At 36.4% G+C, this 24234-nt stretch overlaps 1 protein-coding gene and 1 long non-coding RNA gene across 7 annotated transcripts in view; one reads left to right on the forward strand and one right to left on the reverse strand.

Moving 5' to 3' along the window:
* Nucleotides 1-1848: 1848 nt before the first annotated feature.
* CEP85L (centrosomal protein 85 like) overlaps nucleotides 1849-24234 on the reverse strand; it is a 137826-nt gene continuing 115440 nt past the window's right edge. For 4 of the 6 annotated variants that reach the window (XM_006205701.4, XM_072965792.1, XM_072965793.1 and 1 more), the window contains 5 exons: nucleotides 22720-22837; nucleotides 22092-22142; nucleotides 7563-7670; nucleotides 5404-5635; nucleotides 1849-2055 (listed from right to left, as the gene is read on the reverse strand). In XM_006205701.4, coding sequence (XP_006205763.2) covers nucleotides 1892-2055; nucleotides 5404-5635; nucleotides 7563-7670; nucleotides 22092-22142; nucleotides 22720-22837 — 673 coding nt within the window. In that variant the 3' untranslated portion in view covers nucleotides 1849-1891. The remainder of the gene's footprint in view (nucleotides 2056-5403; nucleotides 5636-7562; nucleotides 7671-22091; nucleotides 22143-22719; nucleotides 22838-24234) is intronic. The other 2 variants (XM_072965791.1, XM_072965795.1) reach the window with 2 other exon arrangements.
* Nucleotides 6003-7956, forward strand: LOC140697710 (uncharacterized). Its single transcript, XR_012074961.1, has 2 exons — nucleotides 6003-6308; nucleotides 7766-7956. It is a non-coding gene; the product is annotated as an uncharacterized lncRNA (long non-coding RNA).

A 24234-nucleotide genomic window follows, 5' to 3' on the forward strand; every position in this document is an offset into this window, starting at 1 on the left:
TCTTTGTATCAGATTTTTGGTACAAATACTCCCTGATTGTCTTCAAACCACTAACATTCAAAAACAAATGAACACATTAGAAAACCAAGTCCTTGCCAGTGACTAAGTCCTCCTTATTAGGTTAGGGACCTTGGGATGCGGAATCAGGACAATGCACTGATATCCACTGCCCAGATCCTAGGAAGTAAGGAGGGAGGGAGGACTGAATAGAAGGAAAGTTTGATGTCCTTACAAAGCATTATAACTTTGCTGAAATATAACTATAAAATAACTAGGGAGAGCCATACAAAAGCCAAATTCTGAACTGAACGTTCTCCTGGCTGGTTTCCTTGAAGGCCTTATCCCACATGTTTTCAATGCGGAGACTACTCAGGAGCACAGTCTTCCAGGAGCAGCCTTTATACCAACCAGTACAGAAGCCTGGCAAGAAAACAGACGTGTGCTCTGCTCTTGCGCAAAACATTATTATCCTACTTGATTAACATCCCTCCTCCCTTCTATCTGTTATTTAGTCCTGACCTAAATGAGACTTGGTTGCATCAGGAAATCAAAACCAACTTGTAAAGGACAATGATCACCTAACTAAGTACATTTTAAAAAAATGTACTGAATGCTCTGAGGGCAATAAAATATACAGTCCTTCCAAAATACCAAATAAAACATGGAAAAACTCATTTGGAAGTTTAAATCATTTAAATGATTAAAAACCAGATGCATTTCATAGTGATATCCTGTACTCCAAAAGAAGAATTAACCTGACCAAGTTCATATTCTATGAAGAACCCTGTTTTTTTTTTAATATACTTTACCTAATAAAAGAAATTGCAGTATCACTTAGGTTTAGATTTTGTTTTATGCTATGCTAGCAATAATTCAGATATAAAGAATACAGGTTGGTTTTTTTCTTAAAGTAGTCTCAACTTTAAAACAGATACAAAACTGTTAAAATGTAAACATTTGAGATTCAGATAAATAAGCTATTGTTCCAGAGTCACTTTGTTAATCTTTCTTTTACAATAATGATCTGAGGCCTTATATTTGCATTAATTACTATGGCTTTGTCTACACTGATATATATATAACATATAAATAAAAAATTGTAAATAGTGAGGGACATGTTAAAATTACTTCAGATTATGTTAAGTTGCCTTGTAATACATAAATTACAGTGCTAATGGGAAAAACCATCACATCAAAATTTTACACCACTTAGGCAATTCACAATCACTCTGGAAAAACAGCTGACCTATCTACAGTACTAAAATCAACCCAAACACACCAGCTCACCATCTCAGCACAGTGGCTGTTCAGCACACAGTTTTGCCTGCTGCGCTGCTGTCAGAACACCTGCCTGCTGCGGGAACTCTTGTTCAGCCAGCCCTTGAAAAACCCAAGTACGACACAAGCTTCCACACTAAAGAAAAGCAGCACAAAAATACAGTGTGTGCCTTTCTCAGAAGCTTTGCTTTGACTCCAGAAATCCTTATAATTTTGTGAATAAACACACATGCACGCGCACGCACACACGCACACCCCCCCACACACATCCACAAAACTATAGGATTAAAAGAAATCCTACCCCTTTATCTGAAGGGTACTCTTCACAGCTTGGTCCTACAATCAGTAGTTTGAGAATACAGAATTTTTTCTTCTTATACATTTTATCACATTTTTCAAATGGTAATTTAACTTTTTTGGCCTGATTAGATAAGCCCCTTCGAAACCTCCTCACATCCCAGTTCCTCCCCAACAGAACAAATCCACAGAAAGAAAACCGCTGTGCAAGCCACACGTCACTTGCACCTTTCCATCGTGGCTCCTAAAAAGAAACAAGAACCGTGACTCAGCAGCATTTAACAGTGGGTTGTTATTGCAGTGGGGCCCACGCTGGTCACTGGGTGACACAGCTGTCTCCCATGTCCTGAGCATAGCGGTCTGACAGTGTAGTCCTTAACTCATCTATGTCTCTCCGTAACTGGCACACATCCGACAGTTTCTTAGTGAGTGTTTCTGGGCTATGGTCATTCTCTGTCTCTTCGGCTGAACAGTTCATTGCTGTGGAAATAAAACATGGAGAGAATCTCACATTTTAGGGGGAACAAAAGCATTTTAGGATTTTCAACTTCATTATTATTGGAAATATAATGCTGTACACTGTATACAAGTCAGGCTCAGGTTTAAATTATGCATCACTCAATAGCAAATGGATCTTATCTACTAGGTCCTTTTAAAACTTTGCTAACTAAAATGCATTAAATTCATACAGTGACACACACAAATTCAACAGGTTAAATGGATGACAATCTTCCAAAAGTAGACAAGAGCAGGCTCTAACACCTCTCTTCAAGCTCAACCAGAGACAAAAATCTGAAAATCATTGTGTGGTGAGGAGCAATATCTTACATTTTTATAGACTGCTAAGTGGGTTTATTGGTGTGAAAACATAATTTTTCAAAACATATGATAAGTATGTGTATGCATGTACCTCTAAAGCAGAGAGAGAGAGAGGGAGGGAGGGAGGGTGTTGGCACCTTTTAATTCCAAAGAAGTGTGTCGGGCTGACAGCTAGATGCTGCCCAATGGCTGAATAACTGAAGGTAAGGCCCTGAGTCAGCCAGCTGCTAATTAATAGGAGGCATAAGAGTCAAGTTAACTAACAAACATTAATTGAACTGTTTCATTGTTCATGATCCATGATCTAGGAACTATGCTGAGTGCTGAGGTCAGCCCAGTAACGGATATAGTGGCCTATTCTTAATGATTTGTATACAGTTTCATAAACAAGTCAAGCCAGTCAGGTGTCATAGGTGACCCGTCGCCACCCAACGGCTACAGGAGCACAAGGAAGAGTACCACAAGGCCTAACTGCAGACAGGGCAGGCTCACTGAGCGGGCCAAAGCAGAAGAGTGAACAAAGGTATACAGAGGCAGACAACAAACCAGCCTGACAGAACTGGAGAAACCTCAAGAAAATCGGTAACCAGCTCTAAAATGGTAGAGCACGAATTATGAGGGAGAGAACTGCCAGGAAGTAAGGCTGGAGAGGCAAGTGGAAGCTCCTCACGTCGCTACTCTAGGGGAGCATGAGTACCAGGAAATGAGGACCACAGTTTTGACAGATCGCTCTGGCAGCAAGGGAAAAGATGGGCTGGGGGTAGCGGGTAGGCACAAGGGAGAGGAGAGACCAGTCCAGATGAAGGACTACGAAAGCTGGAATTAAGGAAACGGTGCAATGGAGCTGTGATGACAGGAATAAACGCTACAAGTACGAAGGGACTTGTAGACGTGATGGAGCTCAACTTTCCATCAGCTTGGGGCGGGGCCAGGGGCTGCGAACAGGACACAGACGGGGGTAATGAGTAGGGTGGAAGGTAAATCTGGGTTGGGGTGATGGATGGATGGTGTGGTTCTACTCACTGAGAGGAGGAACAGGTTTAGGGAGGGCAAAAAGTAGGTTGTTTTGGACATACTGAGTCTGTGATACCGATGAAACTGCTGGTTCTAACGTACAGGTGAGTACAATCAGGAGCCCCAAAGGGACATTCGAGGCAGGATGAGAGATAAATGTCTGGGTCAACAGTTCAGGGAAAACAGAGACCAAGCCAATATGGGTAAGATTACTCAGAGTGTAAACAGAAACAAAAGGCCAACAACAGAAGTTTCCTGGGGGACTGCCAATATTTACGCGGCAGAGGATTTCACAGCAGACTGAGGCTGAGCAGTCACAAAGGTGGAAGCAGAACCTGGGGAATGACGTCATGGAAACCACGGTAGTGGAGCTTTAAGACGGGTGGGGTGAACAGTGTTAACATAATTTATGGAGTGACAAGGATCCCAAAAAAACTCTCTCTTTTTATGGCTGAGGTAAGGATTCTGGGGTTAAACTTTAAGGACTGAAGGAGTGTATACATGACGTTGGGGAGGGGCGAGTGGGGTGTGTGTGGTAAGGTTGTTGAATCTCCATTTCATTCACATTAGGATAGCTCTCTTGCCCTAATACCGAAAAAGTTAATAGGTGTTATGTGGCATACAAATGCAAATGTAGGTTACAAAATAACTGAAGAGGTGACCACCTCTAAAATGGTGGAGAAAATGTCTTTTCTGTGTGTGTGTTTATTTCCTGCTCCAAGAGATCATTGCTAACTAAATACCCCATGTTCACCTGGCAAGCTTCTCCTCCTCTAAGACTCAAGCCAAACATCAGCTACTCCATGGATACCCTACCCAGGTAGACTTAGCTATTTTTTTCCCCTTTTGTTCCACTGTCCTCTGACCATATGTCAGTATTAGTATTTATCACAATGCTCTAATATTTCGGCTAATGTGTGGGCAAGGGCTGTGTTCAACTTATCTGCATTATCAGCACCCTAGTGCTTGGACCAAGGAAGGCATTTGATAAATGTTTACTGAGTGAGTGAATATACTTAAACATTAAAGTGTTTTTTACATATTCACCCTCATGTATGTGTTCCCAGATTTATGAAGTAGAGGGGAAAATTCTGACCTCTCTGAGCACAGTCACACGTTCATTTAACAAGTGAGACACTCTGGTCAGGACTATTACTTGGTTTGCCAAACTAACTATTATGATGCAAGATGGTGGAATCTTTTTGATGAACCTGGAAACAAAACTAGTCTCCACTCCAGTCACATATTAACCATATTATTAGGCAATTGCTCAATACAACATGTCAGTACATAAACACTACAGTCTTACTCCACTCATATCTCCTTCCTGAAGTTCATTTCTTTTAAATAAGAGACCAACATGTCAATATCATAATAATCTGGAGCCACGTAAGTTGAGTGTTGCAGTTAAAGCAGCACAGGAGGGAAGAAACCTAGGACCTGCCTGTGGCAGCCCTCACAGTTACATGTGCAGGAAGGCAGAACCGAGGCAGAACGGCTGGGTGTCCACCAAAAGGGACAAAGGCAGTAGGTATGGACTGTGATGGCAACAGATCTACAGTCCATGAAAGCTGGCTCGTGTGGCAGTCAGCACTGGCACTCACATTAAACAACTGCCATAGAACACGCACTGCCTAAGAAAGCCAAGTGAGTTCTTCCTCTCAAATATTTTGCCAGTAGACAGATGGCTGGGTCATTAATTTAATACAATTGTCACATGAAAGCAAACAGAATCATTACTTTTAGAAGAGTAATTAGGAAACCAAATCTAACTACCATTCCAGTCACATATGAACAGATTCAGCATAGGAAACAAATACCTCCCAGCTCATCCACACAGGTGTTCTACAGGCATTCTACCAAGTGGCAGTCTGTATCAACCAGGACCCTACTCATTTCTGTAAGATAATGAGGTAAGTTCTAGCAATGAAGCAGTAACAGGTATTCACAGACCCACAGATTGATTCAGAGGTTTATAAGCCATAAGCCACTTACATCTGATTCCCAGTAACAATGAAAGATTAGGCTCCTTGCCTTGAGCACGCTGATTAAGAATACTACACAATGCCTTCAAGTCAAACAAACAATAGGACATTTCCTTGAACAGCTGATCGATCACACTCAGATCAAACAGTGGCTTTTTGGAAAGAACAGTCTGCTGCCTGGCTTGTTCTACTTCCTGGCCCTGATCCAACAAAGAGCAGGGCTCTTCTGTTTGTCTTTGGTTCTGCAGTGGATTAAAAAAACAAAAATCAGGTTGTTAGAAGAAAGGAAAGATACTAAAAAACCATTAAGGTTGACATTTCCCCCCAAGTCTTTAACAAAACACTACAGTCATATTACATGCACATGAACCAAATTTAACTGCATACATACAGTAGGGAAAACAACGAGAGAGAAAAAGAAATTTAAACAGTGGAAAGGGTTCCTCTGTGCCATCGGATGCCTTAGGGTAAACCTGAGAGAGGACACATAAATTCAAACAGTCTCAGCTTCTAGGGGGTCTCCCGTGCTCTCACATAAAAAGTATCTTGATGGTATATATATATTGTTATGATTCATCCCAAGAACAAAAAGAAATGCAAAGAAAATTCAAACCTCATCCTGTAGTTTTATCGTTAGCAGCAAGAGTGATTTACTCTGAAACTATTTTTGGTACACTGAGAAAAAAGTATGTATGTTACTATGTTAATGTTGATAGGAACCAAACTTTGCAGTGTAAAAGAAAAAGAAATAAAAGCATAAAATCGAAGGGGAAAAAACCCAAACACTCTGATTGTTAAATCTGAACTGGAAGAATCAGTAGGAACTCATGATTTATTACACTCCGGAAAAGTTACCCTCACCTCATCCCCAAATTATCACCATTTACTCCTCATCCTGAAAATTGCTAATTACAGGTAAGTTCAACTAGCTTTCCAGTTGGAATTGTATTTCAGAAAAACCAAATAGCCTGGATTGATGAGGAAAGTATAATTTTTTTCCTAGATGAACGCCAGCTAATATGTAAATGGAATGATGTAATTAGAAAAAATTACTGTTGTTTTAATCACCTTAATGATTCAGTGATCACTGATGGATGCTAAAACCATCAAGGAAAAGGGTGCTGGCAGACTGCATATCCACAGTTGCCTAGTGTCACCCCACAGATTGCCTGCTGATTGCAGAGGCTACACGTTACAGTGGAAAGAATCCGTCTGTCACCACCTTAACCCAGTGAGACCAGTATTTGTTTCGCTTACAGTGGGATAACCAAACACGTATAATCTGATGATGTGAACAGCACCTACAAGTAAAGTATTCATGCCCCAAAAATGTTTGACCTGAATCTAGTATCTTTAGCTCTAACTTCCAGATTACAAGAAATACAGGGGGAAGGAAATACAGGAAGATAAGGAATCAGACACATCTAGGTGTAACAACTCTACAAGTCCTTAAGACAAAAGGCCCACTTTCTTCAGGGAGAAGAAAGGAACTTTGGATTTATAAGACAAAAATAAAACACAACACACGGTCCTTGTTTGAAAGCTGGTTTCAACAGCCACTATAAAAAACATTTGGGGAAGAAGTGGGAAATTTTTTATAAGACTAGGTATTATCGAATGTCAAAGAACTACTCCTCTTATTGAGTGTGACAATGGTGAAATGGTTACACAGGAAGCTGACCCTCATTTTTGGAGATGCATTCGTTAGAAGAAAAATGTCATAACAGTTCAAAAACTAAAATAAGTATACTTTATATAATATGTCCTTAAATGCAAGCCAAGTATTTCATCTCATAATTCAATGAAGGAAGTATGATTCATTCCACTGATGAAGAGTCAACATTGAAGCTTCCTGAAGGATTTTCAAGGGTAATTTTGTTTATATGAAATTTATGCTTTATTTGATGACTTTGGGTATCTAATTCCTATATAATATTTAACTTTGCTGTAGTTAAGTCTGTGAAACTGTTGCTGACATAAGAAAAATTAAAGTTTGTCTTTTTGATTATAATCTTAGTAAGAAACCTAATGGATTTAATTAAGTAGCACATCAAAAATCAAGACTTCAGTTTAAAAAACATTTTATGAATATGTACAAAATAAGCCTTTGCTTTAACTTAAATAAGTACTGAGTCATTCTTGAAAGCAATCTGAATTTCTTCTACTCACATCAAGCAATGTTCGTGTTAATCTCTGTAGGTTCCTTTCTTTCTTTTCTAGCTCTTCCATCATCTTTTGAGTAGTCAATTTTTCTTTAGAAAGTTTCCCTTGCATAGACTAGAATAAAGAGAATTGGAAAGCAAAGCACGTTAACAATTAAAGCAAAATATAATCACGTAGGTAACCAGGAATATTGGCTCTGAATACTTTAGGTATTCCGTCCTCCTCAACCCCTTGGAAGATGATGCCTTCACTTCAAAATCAACCCTATTACTTCCATAATCCCAAAAGGGGGGTTGGGGAGAAATTCCATCTTTACCAAGAAAGGTTTTAATTGGGGTAAAATATGTTAAATCTAAAGTTGCTGTTTAATGCTTTATTATAAATGTTCTTATTTTATTGATTTTTGTTTATATATATTGAGAGTGTATTAACAAATCTATACTTTTAAAAAGCATTTTCTTAGGATTAACAAGGTACAAGATTATAAAATCATAAGACCATCCCTGTTTCTATCATCTGAAACACAGCCAAACACCCTCCCTTAGTGTATAACACTCCAAGCAATGGATATGATGTTGAATTCAGGCCAAAGGTCTACCATGGGACTTAGATAAACTAATTTCTTTCTTAACTCCATTACAAAATGACAAATTATCTACAAGAAAATCTTAAGTATACCAAGACAGAATATGGGGTATTTTAAGAGTAACTGAGTCATTTCAGCTTATAAATCTCATTATCAGCTGCACACCAAAGAAGAACTTGCCATAAACCTTGTATTATCAGAGATTTTTTTCCATCAACTTTTCTCCTTTTATTGAACTACAAGATCCATAAACATATGACTAAAGAAGAGATTTCATTCCCCTCCACCCCACCCTCAGGTCTGTACTTAGTCCCAACTCTGAAAATACTTCAGAATGCTGACCACCTAAATAGCATACAATCTACTGTGAAGGTTTTTTTTTCCCCCTCACATTATCTCTGGATGGAAAAAGAGAGGATAGCTGTCACCATGGGTTGAGATAAGACTCTAAACATAAAGCAGTTTTCTCAGTAACAGTATTCAACCTCGCTGCTTTTTAATTTCATTTGTCTGTTAAACTCTGAAAAATATTACATTTTGTAACTCAAAAAGTGGATACAAATGAATCAAGCCCTATATCAAGTACATTTTCTTCCAGGAAAAACTCATTTTATATTCCACAAAAATGAATCTCACAGCACAAAGTCATATGCACTACCTAAGAATACGTATCTTTGGAAACTGAAATTCCTTTGTAATTGCATTTGACTGAATCAAAAACCATCTGATTGAATGATATGTGGGAATTTATTTATCTAGCTGAAGGTGGATATTTACTGGCGTGATAAGATTATTTACTTGGCTCAAATTCAGAATGCATTCTGAATTTTTTTAAGATTTGTGATTGTTTATTTTATTAGAATTGTAGAAGAAAGGCACCACAAATAAACTACTCTAAATCTCACTTGAACAGTGAAAACTGAACCCAAGAGAGGTATTTTCATAATGCTGTAATATAATTCTTTAGAGGATTATACTGTTTCTTATTTTTTTCATGTTGAATGTGACTAGTAATTAGCTAGTAAATCTGACTAGTATGTTCCTGTTTAAGACTAAATTTAAATCAGCGAAGAAACAGGTAATCTTCTCCATCGAAATAAATCAAAAGTGTTTGGCAATAGTGCTGTGTGTCATAAGAAGGAAAAGTGAATTTGGAAAACACATCAAGCTAAACATGTTATTGGTTTGGTTCAAAGGCACTAATCAAGCAGCCCTTTAATGCGGGAAAGAGTACACTCACGCTAATAAGGCTAAATGCTGTACAATTTCTAGGCTAATCCTCGGTATGAGTGGTACAGCTGTCTGACACGAATATTTCACCTAAAAGAGTACTTTTCTATCCTAAGCTGTACGAAAAAGCATGTTTAAAAATTTAGGGAAAAAAGGAGGAGGGAGAGGAAGATTTCTGCTAAGGTTAGAATGGGGTTAGTAAAATTAAAAATAAATTAATTTTTAAATGCCTACAATTTCTCCTTAAAAAAAATCATTGCTAAACTGGAAATTTATGTCTAAGTTACTAATCTGTAGGTATTTATGACATTCTTTCAGCTGAAAGTGGTTTTAAATTTGTTATTTAGATGTAAATATCCAGAAATGTTAATCATTTTTGGCCCCATACATAAACAGCTCAAATGAAGGAAGGCTAAATGTGCCTTACTCAATGGATTCTACATACGCCACAAACCCAATTTAGGGGGAAATATTTTGAAAGAAGCTTATGTTAGCAGTTTTACTACATAAACACACACACACACAAACCCACACAAGAGTTTCACAAATACATTTCTTTGTTTAATCATTTATCCAGCAAAAATTATAGCCAAGCACTACTGGTGCACTGGATGATATATCCGTGAACAAACCAGTCAAAACTCTTGGTCTTTGTGGAACTTGTACTAGGAGGGAAAAGACCAAAGAAAATAACCATAATAAACATGTAAATTATGTAATATTATATACTAGAATCTGCCTAGTGCTGTGGAGAACAAACAGAGCATGGGGGGGGGTGGGATCTCAAATGGGGTAGAATGAGGACTCATGGAAAATGTGATATTTGAGCAAAATCTTGAAGGAGGTGAGAGACTGTCCCATTGGTATCAAAAGAGTATGTTTCAGTCAGTGCACAGGTTCTGAGGCACAAGGTGTCTTCTCTGTTTGAAAAAAAGCAAGAGGGCTAGGGTGACAGAAAACAGTAAGAGATGAAGTCAAAGAAGGAAGACGATGTAGGGGATAGATTGTGTAAGCTCTTCTAAGCCAGGGTAAGAACTATAATTTTTACTCAGGAAAAAATGAGGAGCCACTGAAAAGTACTGGGAAGATACGGCATGATCTAGTTTTTGTTGAATAGGTCAGTTTGATGAGAACACACTGTAGGCAAGCAAGGATGGAAGCAGAAAGAAATAATCCAGATAAAGAATGAAGATGACTTGGACCAGGGTGGCAACAGTGGAAGTCAGGAGAAGAGGCCAGATACTAGATATATTTTGAGGAAACAGGATTTGATCACAAATGTGAGGTAGAAGAAAAGTCAAAGATTTCCAGACTCAGCAAATGGAAGGGCAGATTTGCCATTAATAGATACGGGAAATAAGGAAGGTGTAGCAGGGTTTATGAGTTTTTGGTTTGGGGGAATAAGAAATTCAGTTTTGAACATGCTATGTCTGCTATGTCAAGTGGTGATGTTGAATAGGCAATTGGATATACAAGTTGTAAGGTCAGGGGAGCATTTTGAGCTGGAGATAGCAATTAGGGAGTAGAGAGCACACACATTGTATTTAAAAGCCAGAAGACTGCGTAGGCTCACTAAGAGAAGACAGAGAATCCTAGGAAAGAAACAAGCCTCCTTTTTGAAATATGAGACCGTGTGTGCATGTATGTGTATTTTTGCAGTATAACTGGCCTATAACATTATGTTAATTCCAGGGGCACAATATGATGATTTAATATTTCTATGCATTACAAAATGATCACAGTAAGTCTAGTTACCATCTGTCACCATACAAAGTTATTACAATATGATTGACTATATTCCCCTCACTGTATATTTCATCTCTGTGACTCATTCATTTTGTAACTGGAAGTTTGTACCTCTTAATCTTGCTAACTGACATATGATACAATATTCTGAAAGTAATTTACATGTCTCCAAAATAAACCTTAAACACCACAAACGAACTAAACTTATCCCTAGATTATAAAATGGACAAGTTTCTATATAATAAGGTAATCTGTCCAATTTTTATATACTACTATACTAACCTGCTTATATCTTTATTATAATAGGATTTATGCTACAGACCTTAAATTTATTCCATCTAGTTAAATAAATCAAATAACAAAAACAATCACCAAAAAAAAACCTTAAAAAGCAAGTTCCTCTCAATTTTTTGGCCATCATTTTATTGTACATATTTCAATCATCTAGAAACAATGCATAAGTCAGTCATTTTATTACTAAGTACAGTTGAAAGGTTTCATACTGTTATGTTTTATTAATACAAGCATAGTATTTTTCCAATAGCATATGTAACTATACATAAAAGGTAAGATAATAGTGCTACTATCATAAGAAATATCAATTAATAAGGAGCATGCATACTTAACAAGGTAAGATAAATGGCATCTAGAAATCAGTAATAAACAGAATGTACTCTTTAATAAAATTTAATAGTCTCTCTCAACACCTTTTAGAAAATTAAGTTAAGAAAATTTCATCTCCTACACGAGGCCACTCCTTCAAGACTGGATGAGGTGGCTGTTTTATCATAGAAACCAACACAGAGAGTCAAGAAAAACAAATATGTTCCAAATTTAAGAATAAGATAAAACCTCAGAAAAATACCTTAGTAAAACAGAGATAAGTGACTTACTTGATAAAGACTTCCAAATAATAGAAAATAATCTTTATAGATGCTCACCAAGGTAAGGAGAATAAAGTAAGAACAAAGTGACAATTTCAACACATATAAGAAAGTACCAAATAGAAGTCACAGAGCTGAAGAATACATTAACTAAACTGAATAACACAACAGGGAGTGTTCAACAGCAGACTAGGTGAGGCAGAAAAAAGGATCAGTGAATCTAAAGATGGGGCAGTGAAACTCATGCAATCAGAGCAGCAAAAAGAAAAGTGAAAAAGAGTGAAGACAGTTTAAAGGACTTATGGGACAACATTAGGCAGACCAACATTCACATTTTAAGGAGGAGAGAGAGAAAGGGATAGAAAACTTCAGTGAGGTAATGGCTGAAAACTTCCCTAACCTGGGGAAGGAAACAGACATCCAGATCCAGGAAACTAAGAGAGTTCACATGAATCCAAAGAGATCCACTCCAAGGCACATTATAACCATATATCTGATAAGAGGTTAATATCCAAAATATATAAAGAATTTATACAACTCAAGAGCAAAAATAATCATCATTCAATTTTTAAAAGGGCAAAGGTCTAAAAAGACATTTTTCCAAAGAATATACAAATGGCCAACAGGTACATGAAAAGTTGCTCAGCCTAACTAATCAGGGATATCTAAATCAAAACCACAATGAGATATCACCTCACACTTGTTAGAGTGGTTATTATCAAAAAGACAAGAAGTAACAAGTGTTAGCAAGGATGTGGAGAAAAGGGAGCCCTTGTGCACTGTTGATGGGAATGTAAATTGGTGCCACTATGGGAAACATTATGGAGGTTCCTCAAGAAACTAAAAATAGAGCTAGCATGTGATCCAGCAATTCCAGTTCTGGGAATTTATCCAAAGGAAATGAAAACACTAACTTGAAATATGTGCACCCCGAGATCACTGCAATATTATTTACAATAGCCAAGACATGCAAGCAAACTAAATGTCCATCAACAAACGAATGGATGAGGAAAATGTGATTTTATACACATATACACACAGATAGGACTATTATTCAGTCATACAAAGAATGAATCCTGAGGGAACGCTAATTCGAAGTTGTGCTATACACAATTACTAAGACATGGAAACAACCTAAATGCCCATCAACAGATGAATGGATAAAGCAGTTGTGGTATATTTAGACAATGGACTACTACTCAGCCATAAAAAATAATAAAATATTGCCATGTGCAGCAACATGGATGGACCTGGAGATTGTCATTCTAAGTGAAATAAGACAGAAAGAGAAAGAAAAATACTACATGATATCACTTATATGTGGAATCTAAAAAAAAGACCCTAATGAACTCATCTACAAAACAGAAGCAGACTCTCAGACACAGTAAACAAATCTTATGGTTAATGGGGGAAAAGGGGTGAGAAGGGATAAATTTGGGAGTTTGAGATTTGCAAATGTTAACCACTATATATAAAATAGGTAATAAAATTTCTTATGTCTAGCACAGGGAACTATATTCAATATCCTGTAATAACCTTTAATGAAAAAGAATATGAAAATGAATATATGTACATATATGCATAATTGGGACATTATGCTGTACACCAGAAATTGACATACTGTAATTGACTGTGCTTCAATTAAAATAAAATAAAATAAATAAAATCTTGCAACATCATGGATGGAACTCGAGTACAGGATGCTAAGTGAAATAAGCCAGACAAAGACAAATACTGAATGATCTCACTTACATGTGAAATCTAAAAAAAAAAAAAAAAAAACCAAACTCAGAGATAATACAGGACAGATTTGCAGTTGCCAAAGGAAGGGGGTAAGAGAGGGGAGGGAATGGGTAAAGGGGGTAAAAAGGTAGTCAAAAGGTATAAGTCATTATTTTTTTTTTTTGGTGATGTACAGCATGGTGGCTACAGTTAACAATCCTATATTGTGTATTTCAAAGCAGCTAAGAGAATAGATCTTAAAAGCTCTCATCACAAGAAAAAAGCAGTTGTAATTCTGTGGTAATAGATGTTTATTATTAGACTTACTATGATGATCATTTTGCAATACATAAAAATATCAAGTCATTATTTTATACTCCTAAAACCAATGTCATATGTCAATTATATCTCAAAAAAGGTAAGTTAACAGTTTGGAAAAAAAAAGTATAGCGTTAATGGCAACAGAATAAGATTTTTGAATCAGACAAAATTAGGCTCTGGGTGTATAGTTTATGTGCTATGTAATCATGGTTAAGTTATCTAATCTTCCTAAGCTCTGAAGTCATCAGAATGATTTTCCAACCTTGTAAAGTATTGTGAAAATTATACAATGTGTATGTAGACAACACTGTTGGTTGTCTGCCTATTCACAAATCCCATGGGTCATAAGTAGTCATATCTATATTCCTGGGGCATAGCTCACTGTATCGGGCTGAATGAACACCTGACCAAACCTGAGGAAATGCGACCCAGAGCATATGAGTTAGTCTCCGCAGGTAGTTGGAAATGAACTACAGAGCTTAAGGGCTGTGGGGCAGCCATATTCTGCCATGTGAGCTAAAGAAGGAAAGGAAATCAGTCTACAGAGAGAGAAAAGAATGAAGCAGACTGAAGTAAGAGCAGCCAGGCTTCACTCCAATCTATGGGTTCCACAGATATCTCTGCATTCTTGTAATACAGCAGATTCTACTATTTTTTCTTAGGCTAAATTGAATTGGTTCTGTTGCTTATGACCAAAAATCCTAAATGAACTGTACCTAGTACAAAATATTTATGCAAGAAATACTAGTTCCTTTCTTCTTATACTAAATATTTAAAAGCCCATTTCTTATTTCAAATCACTGTGATATATATACCCTTTTAATAACTTAAAATTTTACCTGTCAACTATACTAATAAAGCTAGAAATAAAAAGAATCCATTCCAAATGCAGCATTAAGGGTGAATGCTCTTGTGGGCAAAGGTTTTTTTTTTTTCATCTTTTATCACTAGTTATCCCCTGTAAGAGTGCCTAGTCCATGTTGGAAACTCAGTTAACAGTTACTGTATGAACTGAATTAATGAATAAGTGAAAAAGCATGAAAAAGTAACAGTTCAATACCTAATTTGGTTTTGTTTAAGTAAAAGGCTATGTTCACTCATTCAAAATAGTTACTGAGCATCTTTTATGCACAAGGCACTGTGCTAAGTGCTGAACTGGATAAGTATTGTTCAAAGACCCTGGGAACCCATTATAAAGCTCTTGAAATAATTATCAGGGGGAAAAAAGCAGACATTTTATTCATCTCAAGGAGCTAATAATGCCACCATATTGTACAGTATAATGTACTAAAAAAACATTCACTTCGGAGACAAAATTTCCAAATCTTACTTCTAGGCAGGTTGAACATAAGAACACGGCGGACTAGTTTTCTAATGCACTCCAGTTTAAATACCTTTCATTCCAGGAAAAGACCCTTAAAACAATTTCCTTCCTTAAGGCTTACACAAGGAAAGATCAGACTAATACTTTTTAATTTCAGAATTTTCCACTTTGAGGCAGCCAGGAGTAACGGCCAAGGGCACAAACTCTGAGGTCTGACAGACATGAATTAGAATCTCAGCGGAGACCTTGGGCACACCTTTTTAAATCTCAGCAACTTCATGTATAAAAATATGCTCTCTCTTACCTTGTAAGATTACTGTTGAGGGTTAGTGATAATAAACATAAACCAGAAAGAACTGTTCTGTAACATGTAGTATCATCACCAGCATCGTCACTGACACCTCTACATCTGACAACAGAGGTTCCATTTCTCACTCTGGCCTAAGTGTGGACAAATAGTGAATTCCCTTTCCTCATTCTTTCACACTGATCAAAAGAATTTTAAAAATATTTGTAAAACTAATATGCAAGTACCATAAATATAGTCACTTTTTAGGTTTCTGTCTATAATAACTGAAGATAGTGGACAGCTCAAATTCCTCTCAAGTTAACCATCATCCTGCTACTCGACATAACTTTAAAAACAACCTGCCTGAGAGTTCTGCTTCCAGCATGATGGCATGAAGCACTCCTCAGACCTGCTCCCCAAAGAAACTGGTGCAAATTATAAAAGAGCACATTTAAAGTTTCAGAAATGGTTCATATAGCAAATGAAGAAACACACATTCAAGAAAAGCTACTACAACTCAGGACAGCAGAAGTCTGTGGTATTTCAAACAAAATCCACTCAATCCCTAATCCCTCATGGCTCAGCAAGACAGAAATTCTACTCCAGATTGGGACAGCCAAGAACACAGGACTCCCTCTCCCCAATTCCCAGTTGGAACATTATCTTCCCAGAAGAGGCAGGGCATCAGTATTTCTCATCCTTGCATTCAGCTACCTGTAGCTGAGGCTAAATTCCAGGAAAGTGCAGCCAAAAGATGGGGGCTCCTTTCTTCTGTTCAGGCCCTCTCATGGGATGAAGGCTTTTTATCTGGGGTATAGCACCACTGAGAATAGTGGCGTCCGACTGCCCCTGTCTTGGCTTCTGGGCAGGAGTCCCCACTGAGAAGGGCAAGCCAAGAGATCCAGAGCCGGTGACGGTCCATCATCCACTAGCGCTCACCTCCTAGAGAGTCAGTCAGAAGCATGACATAGTTCCCACCTATACCAGGTAGGCTCAGAGATTTTGCCTGGGGAGAAACAGGCCACAGAACAGAGAGCTCTGAACAGAGAGCCCTGAAGGAACTGAATTCATCTGCAACAGAGTGTGAAGTTCAAGCCTAAGGGCACTCTCAAAACAGCAGGAGGCTGTGGCCAAAGGCGGTTGGGAAGATACTGTTAGATTCATTGAACAGGCTAAACCGTAGGCTGGTCAGCTTCCAAGAGAGAAACAGTAAAAGACACAGCTGGGAAGGGCACTCTTGGGAACAGAAAAAATCTCAAACATTAACCTAAGAAACTGTTCCTTCAAAGGAGCCAGTATGGACCCGTCTATGAAGCAATTTATGCCACAGGGCATTGCTGAAAACAACAGTGTTGACCTGGCAATTAATGGAGCTTAATAGCTGGTGTGGTCAAGGGAAGAGTCACAAAAGACCACATATTACATTTACATGAAATATCTAGGCCAATCTATAAAGACAGGAAGTGACTGCTATGGCTGAGGAGGGCATGGGGTTTAAGAGAATGACAGCGAAAGGTGGCACTTCTTGAGATGACAAAAATGTTCTAAAATTAACTCTGGTCTTGGTTCCATACATCTGTAAGTATACTAAAAATTATTGAATTGTACAGTTTAAATGGGTAAACTACAGGGTGTGAATTACACACCAATAAAGCTGCTATTAACACATCAGCACAATAAAAAGAAGAGAACACCTGCCTGGGTTCCTTTTCTTCCAGCTCCTCATATGTCCTCAGACTTATAAGTAAGAGCTACCAAAACAATTTAAATGTGTCAGAACACAGCCAGGTGTCTCAGAACTAACCCCCCTTTTGGACTTAAATCTCAGTCTTCCCAGTCAATTTCTGCTCATGGTCCAATGAGCAAGCTGAGGGTTGTACCAGACTTCCTAGGGGGTCTAGAACCAAGACTACTATCAGGCCACAAGTAAGAACTGCCCAGGGAACTTGTCAAAAACACACATTTCAAGCTTTACCCCAGAGAAACTGACTCATTATGTTCACAATGGGGCCCAGAAATCTGTATTTTAAAAATCATCCCAAATAATCTGAATATCCATACAGGCTTGGTGACCACTCACAGCATAAACAGGCTCAAGAATATTCTTTCATGATTCAAGTGAGCTGACTCCCTTTCTGCAACTCCCCACATCAGACACAAAGAACTGATTTTTCAAAAGTTAAATCCACCTATTACATATCTTCTTCTAAGACTTCAACTGAGCAGCAACTGTAATGTGCACACAACAGGCCTATATGTACATTAAAGATTTTTCTCTAAGTACAAAGATTAGAGAGAAAGTTTATTTTTGAAAAAAGCTACTTTTGCCTTGGTAGAATACATATTTTTGGCTGCTAGGCTTTTTTAAAAGTTAGTATTAATTTCTGATAAGAATATTTTCAGTTTTTCACACATTATATAACGCACTTATTTTATACATAGGTAAAACTTAAAAATTAAAAAACTTTGGGAAAGATTTCATGTCACGGCATATTACAAAAGTAGGATAATATAAAAAATAAAAGAAACATCACACAATAATAATGGGAAACAAATCAATATTTATTTAGGGTAAAGAAAAGTTATATTCTGCCTTTATGACATTGTACAGGATTATGATCCATTTTCTCACAGTATCTACTGAGAAAACTTGTTTAATGAAGAAATTTTCTAAAAATTGGAATAAAACCTCCTGAGGCTGTGGAAGGAACTTCTCTTGAAGCGTTATAAACAGGATAGACTGTCACAGTTTTAAGATAGGTGGTCTCAATCATGCTGTTAAAAGTGAATAGTCTTAAAGGCTTTTAAAGCACCATTCTTACTTTTGTGATATTATCATTCATTGACAGCTGTCAATTCAGAAATGCCATTTAAATGCATAAGTTCTTTCAATGAAACTTTTTAATATGCTAGCAAAAACAAATAATCATAACAAAACTGTTTACATTGTGTCTCCTCTGCCAAAAGATTACAATAACATACAATGATAACAGTTCACCGGAAACGAGCTTATGTAGGAGGTGAAATGAACTTTTGAGAAATAAATAGGAAGAAAAGTAATGCCCAATGAAGAACTTATTCACATTCTGACTGTAGCCATGTTTACCGAAAATGATCGAAAACATTCTACAGCAAAAGTCTTTATATATTGCATATTGACAGAAGAAAAACCTGTTAAGAGGAGAAGCCAGTTTAGAGAACTGGTTTCATGAGCATAAAGAACGGCAATATTTCTAAATGATCAATGAGTAAAGGTGTTCATACCAATTAACAATATCATTTGATGGTTGAACAAAATAGTAGATAAGTTTGTTTTTATAGCACTGAAATCAACTTCAAAATCAGCATATACTTTTACCTGAAATACAACTTTTCTATATTCAACAACAAACACAATATAACTAGCAGAAGACTGATTTCTCCCCAAACTTCTAAAGTTGTGAATCAATAAACTTGCCAATGATCTACACCAGGTATGTATTTATTTGACTTCTGGTGTAAGGTGGTAAACTACAGTTGTATTTTAAATAATAGCAATTTCACTCTGTGACAATGCTTTATTTTTATCTCCTATGAATTGTACATAAAATAAGCATGGGATTTTACTTTTCTCTTTAGTCATAAAATTTAAACTGTAAGAATAACCTGTTGTCCCCAAGGCAATGCAGTACTCTGAATCAGCCAAGTAAACTTTTTAACAAATTTGGCTTTCTCAACAGTTTGCAGGGATATAACAAAGCAGTGAAATGTGAAATTCTGCTAATACCAAGTTGACTTTGTCTACTGAACACTCAAAAATGGAACAACTTCCCGGCACTATAGGGGGACAAACTATGCAAACTATAATGGCAGTGACATTTTATAATAAACTTAATAGTATACTAATAACTAAAATGCATAATTCATGTTGCAAATGGTTGTGAAGTTCTTTGCTATTCTTAACTGTAAAGTATCTGTGTTATTTTGGTCATGAAAAGGTATCTGAAGGAATTAAATAGCTTGAGCACGTTGGAAGGACATCACAATCTACATGGGAGTAAGGTCGGCCATTCTTTAAGCAAAATGAAAAGCTAGGAGCTCTAAATAACTAGTGATTGGAGGGAATTCTCTATTATGTGTATCAACTTGATGATATGGCCATTAATTATAATATAAAAACTTTTTCAACCCAAAGTGCTCTCTTTAGGATCCTGTGGTTTCCAATGATAGGTAAATAACTAGTATTCATTTTTTCAGAATAAACAATATTCTGAAATTTTCAGCTTTTTATAGAGTACACACACCTTTTATATCTATCACAAATAGCCAAATAACAAAAGAAACAAAAAACTCTAGGTTTCTCAACTGTGAAGGGCCAAAAATAACAAGTTTAAATGAGTATGTTAAGCAAAAAATTTTCTCATTATCTGAGGCATATTTGTCTCCATCTGTAATTTTCTATTTAAATATCTTGGTAAATATGTAGAGCTTAGTTATCAACATTTGCTGTTTATCTCTGTGAGCAAACTATGTCCTAAATTTATAGACCTAGATGGTCAGAATGGCTAAGACCAAAAAACAAAAAACAAAACAAGACAGCAATTGCTTCAAAAGATAAGACAATAGAATTAATGAGTATATTGTTTGGGCCTGAATATTTGGAAATAAATGCATCTCATTAATTTGACTTCCACTCTCTAATTAGCTTGAAGAAATATAAGAATGTTAACTCAAGCATTTTAAGATCAAAGAATGGAAAGCCATATAATTATATATTCTTGCACATATTTATTGATGTACAGCCATATCTAAATATGATTAAAAGACTTGGTTAATGTGTAACAGTAAATTACATCATGATGCTTCCACGAATGGAAAAAAATGCACATTTCAATTAATAAAATATATCCTAAACATCTATAATGTGAGAGAGAGTATGTGACAAATCCTACAAATAAATTTTTCAAAAATTCTACAAGTCTTACCCAACAAAATGTCAATGCCAAAGGACAACACTGACTGTCCTCAGTTTGGCTTGAGATAATTTTTATAAGATTCACTCCTTGGAAAATGTTACCACATGAAATAGATATTCCTTTCATTGTAGTCTATGATACAAAATAACGGCTGAAGGAAGCTAAGCATTTTGTGATTCGAATGGCTTGTAGAACAACTAAAGTTATGACTGTGGGAATACAAACTAAAGAGTTTAACAACTTCTGTGAATCAATCCAACAAGTCCACCCATTTGTTGAACTGAAGTAGTGTTTGATTAACTTGACAAATCACTTACTGTGGCCAGAAGAAAATCAAAGCAGATTGTCCATAAATTCTGACACTCAACCATTTATGTTTTTCTTTTTTACTTCCATTTCTGAGAATTAATATTCAAATTAGGAGGTATAAAAATAAAGTGATTCAGCAAAATCTGTCCAATGGCTTCCCATCATACTTAGAATAAAATACGAAGACATATTCCCCTATGTGATCTGCCCTAGGCTACTTTCTACTGGTCAGTCACCTCTCACTATACCTCACGATCACCGTGTTCCAGACTAGCAGCCTTCTTACTAGTCTTGGAGTACACCAGGCACAGTCAGGGCACTGGCTGCTCTCCTTGCCTCCAATGTTCTTCCCCTGGTTATCTTCATTCAGATCTATGTTCAAATATTGCTTCCTCAAGAAAAACTTCATGACTGCTGTATCTAATGCAGCACTATCTGTCATCACCCTCTATCAACTTTTCTTTTTATTTTTTTTAATAATAGCAAGTATTTCTACCTGACATTATATTTCCATTTTCTCCATCTCACCCCACTAGAATGGCCAGGGACTTGCTTTGTTCACTAATGAATCTACAGTGCCAAGAACAGTGCCTGGCTTATATGTGGATGCTCAGTAAATGTCTGGCAAATCAATAAAAGAATGAAAATCCATTTAGTCTACAAATTTTGGTTTGTATTATGGGTTAGACATTCTAAGCTCTAGATATGCAGAATGATCTACCATACTCAACTCTCAAAAAACTAAGTAGGAGGCAAAGACACAAACATGTAAACGAAGTATTATATTTTGAAAACACAGAAAAAATAACGTATAGACTTATTAGGAGGGAGCAGGAAATCACAATGGACTAAAGACAGCCCATTGTCTTTAATTAGCAGATCACTGATGACTTTAACCAAATATGTTCTCGGTAGTAGAGACAGACTACACCCAATTAAAAAGAGGTAAGGAATAGAGAAGAATAATCTTCACAATTTTGAAGAACTGATTTACCAAATACCAAATATCATAAAACTGAAAGATTAATATTAAAGAATTTGCAATGTCACCTCGAATGCTATTAATCTTTTCATACAAAAACATATATGCTTTAATATTTTTAGATATGTAATCATTGAGAGTAAATCAGCATAGAGTTAAATTAAAATAAGCACAAAACACTTCTTACCTGAATTTCTAAAATCATTCTGTCAATCTCATCTTGTTGGCTGTCTATTATCTAGAACACAGAACACAGGAAATACATCAGTCTGAATCAAACTGATTTTTCCATTGCTTTTTTAGAAGTACCAAATTTCAAGAAAACAAAAGCAGAGGGAATTATAAATTCATATTTTAAAAAATCAAGGTGTGATTTTTTTTTTTACCAGAAGTACTCATACTGAGTATCCTTTAAATAGCCATATGACTTGGATCACACATACAATACAAAACTGCAAATGTCTTTCGTTAGTGCTTGATAAAACTTTAATCTATACAATTTATAAACATAACTTTGAGACAGATTTTGAATAATTTAGGAAGGAAAAAGATATCCCATTGTTTTTGCTAGGAAGTAATATAATTTCTTTATTTGGGCTTTTATTTAAATTTAAATTATTTAAAGTTACTTAAATTACTATTTTCTTTCCGAATAAAAATACTGAAACTAAAATTCCATAAATTATAAATATTAGCAAAAATATAAATAAAAAAGAAGTAAGTATTAATTATTTATCTGCAAATTTATTCATATAGTATAGATTTCACTACCAAAGTTCACTATCAAAGTTCATTATCAAAGGAGATGTACTGACCTTAGTAGCATTCTCATTCTGTTCTCTCAGGTTATCATTTTCATTTTGAAGCTGTTTTGCATCTAACATGGGAAGGCGAATTCCATCTTCAAGGCATCTTTCTACTTTTTGCTGCAAACTGTTTTAGAAAGACATAATTATATGAAGAAAATAAGCTCCATGTGCTGAATTTGGTAAATGACTTCAACATAAATGAAGTCCCTTCTTAGGGTCTAAAATATTTTTTAAAGCAAGCAATAATAAAGACCTACAGACGGCAGATGAACAAATTTGAGTGCCTATATTTCATACAAGTAAGAAATACAATAGAGGCTGATTATCTTTTCAGAAATAGCAAATATGAGACCAGAGACAAGAGTTATTTAGTATTATGACATCCTTAGGACCTAGTGAAGTCCTTCATGCCCCTAATCTGAGCTCTGTAATCTAAGCCCCATACTTTCCCTCTTCCCAAAAAGCAGAGTTCCTTGATTAGGATGACTGTGCTAGGGAGCCTAAGAATATGGATGCCCGTCTTCTGCCCTTCATTCTGAGTTCAGCAAAAGTTTGTTTGTAAGGATAGCTGGTGCCTAAGCCAGCAGAATTACATGTCTCCTTCATTAACAGAGCAACTATCTAATATACTTATTACTTGATCTAACAGTTTCTCATGCTATGCTTGGCCCAGAGTTGCATTTTAGAAGACGGAACAACAAAAAAGTAGTCCCTTCGGTACATTAAGAATAAAAGATAGTGGGAGGGTATAGCTCAAGTGGTAGAGCACATGCTCAGCATACACAAGGTCCTGGGTTCAGTCCCCAGTATCTCCTCCAAAAATAAATAAATCTAATTACTTCCCCCCACTAAAAAAATAAATAAGTAAAATAATTTTTTAAAAAAGAAGGGGGGAGGGTATAGCTCAGTGGCAAAGTGCATGCCTAGCATGCATGAGGTCCTGGGTTCAATCCTCAGTACTGCCATTAAAAAACAAATAGATAAATAAACCTGAAAAAAAAAAGATAAGAATAAAAGACGAAGGGCAGACGAGGTGTATGTGGTGGTGGTGGGGGTTTTGGGGGTGGAATGTTAGCTTTGGGAAAGGAAGAATAGTATTTATTGGGTTAAAAGAAACTTTACCATCAGCAATAATGACCAAAACCAAACACAACAGCAAGACATCCAGGAACAGTTCCACTTTAGCCTGTAATCACACTCAAGAGTTGCAAAACGCTAAAAGAAATAGACTTACAATGTGGGTTTTGATATTTTCATTATTTTTTTTCTTTCAAGTATTATGGCTATTGTGCTTTCTGTCTCCTGCCTCCCCACAAAGAAGAAATGCTGTATCTAGACTATGGACAAAGAGCTGACAGTCCTAAATAGTATAAGAAAGATGTGTTAAACAATGGCACCAGAGAAGTTTTTATACATTATGAATGTACTGAGTGCTCTGCAATATATATTGTTACTTGTCATAAAAGTATTTGTTTTTTCAGTCTAAAAGTGAAAAATATGTTGTTTTTGTCCCAGTTCAGT

The sequence above is a fragment of the Vicugna pacos genome, chromosome 8 (genome assembly GCF_048564905.1).
Source record: "Vicugna pacos chromosome 8, VicPac4, whole genome shotgun sequence".
Lineage (NCBI taxonomy): Eukaryota > Metazoa > Chordata > Mammalia > Artiodactyla > Camelidae > Vicugna > Vicugna pacos.